Here is a 6,031-nt window from a genome sequence, read left to right on the forward strand (position 1 = left end):
CCATGCACAGACACACACTCACACCTAGGGACAATTTAGAGAAACCAATTGACCTGATGGTCATGTTTTTGGACTGTGGGAGGAAGCCGGAGTACCCGGAGAGAATCCACCATGCACAGGGAGAACATGTAAACTCCATGCAGAAAGACCCCGGGCTGGGAATCGAACCCAGAACCTTCTTGCTGCAAGGCAACAGTACTACCAACTGCACCACTGTGCAGTTGGTAGAGCTTAAAGACCACAAATTTTATTTTTGACAAAAGATAACTTGAGTATTAAATTTGAATAAAAATCTATCTTTTTATTCTTCACCTCCAGACTAGCTTTCATGACTACATTATTATTATTATTATTATTATTATTATTATTATTAATTTATGGGTCTTCATTGGTCCATAAGAGCAGGACATTGAAACCTAAAGGTTCCTGCCCACAGTGGCTCAGTAATGGCTCCCTGTCCAATGGGAATTGAATGGAGGATGGAATCCCTGAGAAGCCTATTCTCTGGCCAAACCGGTCACACCCTGCCCCATTCTTCAAACAACGCTGTGACTGACAGCTCCCTTTCACTGGGCTCTGGCTGCTGAGGAAGGGCCTTAATTCCAATCCATTTTGTAACATGGCTTGATAATGACTGAGACCTAAGCCCACGGGTTGAGATGGACATGTGTGCTTCTATTATCCATTGTAGGAAGAGGGGTCCTTTTTTGTCTTTGTGTTGCTTAACTTGGATGAGCTTGTGGATTTGTTGATATTTCAAACACCAAATGTGTAATAAGAAATGTCATGTGCCATGGCAGAAAAAAATTGCTAAAATAATTTAATGTTTCTGTGTTAAATGATGAGATGTGAAGCTATTTTATTGGACAGCGATTGTGTTGCCTATTATGTTGCATTAATAATGCAGCTGCATAGATTTTAGAAATACTGAAGAGCAAGAAGCAGGCCACCTCCAAATATAGTAATAATCAACAGATGAGGCACCATGGAATTCTTGAATGCAGAGATTCTTGGGCCCAGTCGAGGGGCTGGTTAGAAGTCTGACACAACCTCCATCTGGAATGTTGTGTAAGCAGGAATATGAAAGGAAAACATTTCACATTCAACAAGGTGAAATTTTATCAAGGACTATGTTTTAAAACATGACGATGTCGAACTGTTTTCAAAACAATTAACTAGCTCCTAAAAGTCAGATTATGATCAAAGAAAATGCATACTGATTGTTTTATATTCCTGCTGTCAAGGGATAAGTACACCATCCTAAACATACAATAACACAGATATAAGGTCTCATAGTAAAGAGACCCTCCAGTTTTCTTTGTTTTTTTACATAATTTGGACATATGTCCACATGAACCATATTTAATATAGATTTAAATAATACTGAGCAGTCCAGGTAGCCTAAATAAGCAAAAAAAACAAAGAAAGCATCTTTTGCAATTTTCCATACAATGTAGTAAAAAAAGACATTTGAAACCCAGCAGGTTTATTTCCTTTTAAAACAACTAAAATCACACACTCGCATCTGGTGGGCATGAGGACAACAGTGCTACTCTGCAGTTTAAGGGGATGTTTAAAGCTACAGCATGCACCTTTTACAAAAATGTGTTTTGTACATACTTGTTCAAACTGTCACCATGTCATCAGACAAATAATCGGTGAAAAGACTGAGCTTCTCCACCTCCTCCCAGTGCTACTATTGCCATCTGAAGAAATGTACCACGACTGACCAAAAACAACCAATCAGAGCCAGGAAGGCCAGGAGGAGGGGGTCACTACTGTCAATCTCCCTCATGTATATTCTGCTAAATGTAGCAATGCTAGAGAAAGAACTTAGCATTCCTGGTATACTCCTCCTGGTCTGCAGCCTGTTTCATCTTTAGACATGAGCTGGACTTCCTTCATCCCCATCTCTGCTGAGCTTTGCAGTCACTTATTGCTGAATGTTTAGATGGCGTTATCTGGGGTCAGATGAAAGTCAGTGATAGATGGAAGACATCAGCGATTATGGTCTAAATCAGGGGTCTTCAACTTCAGGCCTCTGCTTCAACACACCTGAGTCAAATAATGAGACCATCAGTTGGACTCTGGAGAAGTTGACTGCTAACTGAGGAGGTGATCCAGCTATTTAATTCAGGTGTGTTAAACCAGGGACATGCCTAAAACATGCAGGACAGTGGCCCTGGAGGCCTGGAGTTGAAGCCCCCCAAGTATAAATGTAATATTCAGAAAAGAAACAAAATAACTCAAATTAGTTCTTTTTGAATATTATTACAGAATGCAGAGACTCTTCTCATTTTGACTCCTTCCAACAATGGCCCTCACTCCCCCCACTTCACTCTACTTCACTCCCACCTCCACAACCTTCCTCCTTTAATCACCAGAGGATGGAAAGGGGGTGAAAAGACACAACAGAAGCAATGTGGGGGCTAAGGAGATGAGTTGTTTACCCTGCACTTGGCTACTAGTGAGCTCTACTGCCTCCATCTTCTCCCCCCATCCCCACCTTTTTTTTAACCCAGTTGGAGGTGTAAAGAGCACTGACCTACCTCCTCTTCCTCTCCATTTTCTATGCCCTGTTCTTGCCCCCTCACCTCCTGGGCATCACCCTTTCACCCTGTATACTTCCGGGGATGCTTAGATTGGGCCACCTCACCTATATTGACCTGTCTAGACACCACTGCCTTGCCTTTTTATTCCAAGAGAGCAACAGAGGAAGGGGAAGGTGGTGGAGAGGTGGGAAGGCAGGTTAAAAGTCAGAGTTGCCGGGTGACGTTTGTTACCATGCAACTAATAAAACAGAGCGGAAGCAAAAGGCCACACCGATGACCCTCCCAAAGCCCCGCGGTGTCACCCTGCTGACTTTGGGTCAGCTCAGACCCTAACAACAACTGTCAATATGGCTGCTTTTGTTCTTCAACATAAGCCAACACTTTGTAATGTAGCTTGAGTCCATACAAACACCATGTTTAGAAGTATAGTTATTTTCCCCCCAAGTATATTTTCAATTTGTGTCATATCTTTCATACATTTAAGTAAAATTTGGAACCAGTAAAAATATCAAAAATCTGTAGTTGCAAATTCTGGGTTGAGTTGAGTTGATTTTGACTTATTGAACATAGTGTAAAAGAAGAATATACAAAGTTTTATACAAAAAAAATTAAAACAAAATGGATGCGGGTTTGTTTCCCAGTCTGTGGCTTTTTAATGCATGTCTTCCTCTTCTCTCTCCTCCCTTCTGTCCATTTATTGCTAAATAAAGGCTGCTAGAGCTAAAAGGAAGGAAAATAGTTTTTTTTAAATGAAAATATTTGTAGGTTGAGTGTGGTTATTGCATTGAGTTTATATAGCACCAATTCACAACACGTTATTTCATGGTAACTTATTTAAAAAAGTCATTCTATTCAATAACATACATTTAAATTTATCCTAGGTATCAAAAAGTGCATTAAGTTCAGTTTATTGTTCAAATTTGTTTAAAAAGAATGAAACCCAGCAGATTGCACAGAGTCATTGTCAGTTCAACAGTTTGCACATCATTGACCTAATGCAGTGGTTCTTAACCTGGGTTCGGTCGAACCCCAGGGGTTCGGTGAGTCGGTCTCAGGGGTTCGGCGGAGCCTCTGCCGTGGAGGTAAAGACACACTGTGTAAAGTCGTGATGACGCCCCGCTTCGCCATCACTTGCTGCAGAGGATCATGTTACATTGCTGAGCCAATCAGAGCTGCGGAGGAACACTGATTGAAGGAGTTTCACTCAGCATGGATTTGAACTTGTGTCTTTAATTACTTCAGCAAAACTCAGTTGTTGTTTCTTTTTACCAAATTATGTAAGTTTCGGTGTACTGTGATCCCTCGCTATAACGCGGTTCACCTTTCACGGTCTCGCTGCTTCACAGATTTTTTTGTGCAGTTTTTTTCACAGTGCATTGTGTTCTGCGTCCTGATTGGATAAACAGTCTCCGAGATCCTTCTCTACCTGTGTGCCAATAACGTTACGGTATTTAAATATAAATAATACAGATTGGCCATTCAGGAGATGAAAACTGAAAACTTTGAATGCCTGCTGGAAAAATCTGTGGCCAGAATCAGCGCAAAACCGACCAGAGGCTCGGTTGACGAGATCCATTGCTCTGCCGTAGATACAGCTGTGAATCTCGCGGGGCAGGTTGGAGGAGACGCTTTAATGACATGACTCCAGATCATATTAAGGCCCGATTGATGAACACGCACATTCGCTGATCTGAAAACAGATTTTGTTCTTGGGTTTCAATGTAGAGTATTTAATTATGCTGTATAATAATTGTAAAAACTAAAGGTAACTACTTCGCAGATTTCACTTATCGCGGGTTATTTTCGGAACGCAACCACCACGAAAAACGAGGGATCACTGTACTTCTAAATCTGCTCCTTAGTCGCATCTTTTCGGGGTTGCTACTGCCTCTAGTGCCGTGGGGGTGGTAACACAACCAATATAATTACATTACTAAATCAGAATATGGCAAAGTTTTTATTTATTATGAATTTTTCTTTCTCTTAAGAATTTAGAGCTAATTAAATGACCTAAACAAGACCTTAAAGTGGTTCCAGTTTCTTTCGATGGCCAACCTGTTGAAACTGTGGCAAATTTTAAATACCTTGGGTCGTTCCTGGACAGTCAGCTCAACTTTGCTGAAAACAGTGAATATGTTTTGAACAACTGTTCTCAGAGACTCTACCTTTTAAGAAGACTTGGTGATCATGGGGTGACCCAACTAGACTCTAGTTGGGTCACCCCTATGTCTTGAATTTGAAGAAAGAAAAAAAAATCATATTTTATTTATCACTACAGAAGGGTTCAGTGAATGCGCATATGAAACTGGTGGGTTCGGAACCTCAAAAAAGGTTAAGAACCACTGACCTAATAGGAACGTAAATCTTACTGAACAAGGTCAGGCTTGGCTATATCCAGGAAACAACACTGCATCCTGATGCCATCCAGCTCATGAGCTCTCAGTGTAATCCTCCATTTTTATTTGTTTATTTTTGTTGACAGGTCCCGTTTGCTCGCTCAGAAACGCACCTCAGTGAGCTCCTGGATGGGGTGTGCGACAGCATGAGTGACTATGCCCTCTACTTTGACCCGGACACCCACCACAAGCAGTACAGGAGATTCGCTCCAAGAGTCAGTGGATCCTCAGAAAACTTCCCAGACTTTGAAAACTTCAAGTTTGATGGACCTGAGGCATCCAATAACCTGAAATTTGCTGTAAGTTCACAATGGCATGACTGAATTATTGAACACACTATAGTTGTGACATACATGATTGTTCTATTTGCATAGAATGGACTCAATGCTGAGCAGATTCTGTTTCATGTGTTGACTAAAATATTTAAACAGCTGCAACATGTCTCAGTTAAACTTGAAGGTGTTGATGGTTTTGTTAGAAGTTTTACTAAGTTTTAAGCTGATGCTTAATAATGTCAGAAAGTCGCCTGCTATACTTTTGTCTAGAACATTTTGATTGATGTTTGCAGTCACATTTTCTGTAAATTTATATAAATTTAAGATAGTGGAGTTAGATTTGTTTCACAATTATTCAATCACAAAAAAACTCATGTCAAACAAAAAAGTAGCATTCAATCAAAAAAAAAAAATCAAACAAAACAAATCTTAAAAACTTTTTAATCATGAAAATATTTTTTTATGAAACAAAATATATTTAGCTAAACACACCTGGCCCTTAAAAGCAACACTTCCTTCCCTACCTGGCCTTCTGACTCAACACTTGCTGGTCTTTCCATCCTCATGTTCTGATCTTCTCTACACAGCAAATTCAAGTGTCAGATTTCTAGTGCAAGTGTTGGTGTTAATTCAACAACATGAGTGTTAGTGAGTGTTAGTTTCCCTAACACTCACTAAAGAGTTCCAAAGGGTTAATCAAAAAGCAATCCAGTCCAGTGTTGATTTCTAAATTAACTCCAACAGTCTAACTCAACACTCAGAAAAATTCCTCCCACAATTGTAACATATTTGTGACATCACATCAGGG

General features: G+C 40.2%; 1 protein-coding gene across 1 annotated transcript in view; it reads left to right on the forward strand.

Annotated features, from left to right (window-relative positions):
* Nucleotides 1–5,385, forward strand: part of cnpy1 (canopy FGF signaling regulator 1) — a 29,903-nt gene extending 24,518 nt beyond the window's left edge. The window contains exon 4 of the mRNA XM_015023670.1: nt 5,035–5,385. Within this exon, the coding sequence (XP_014879156.1) occupies nt 5,035–5,271 (237 nt within the window). The 3' untranslated portion in view covers nt 5,272–5,385. The remainder of the gene's footprint in view (nt 1–5,034) is intronic.
* Nucleotides 5,386–6,031: the final 646 nt, after the last annotated feature.

This window comes from Poecilia latipinna, unplaced genomic scaffold (assembly GCF_001443285.1).
Source record: "Poecilia latipinna isolate Pla-1442-1.1 unplaced genomic scaffold, P_latipinna-1.0 Scaffold3379, whole genome shotgun sequence".
Lineage (NCBI taxonomy): Eukaryota > Metazoa > Chordata > Actinopteri > Cyprinodontiformes > Poeciliidae > Poecilia > Poecilia latipinna.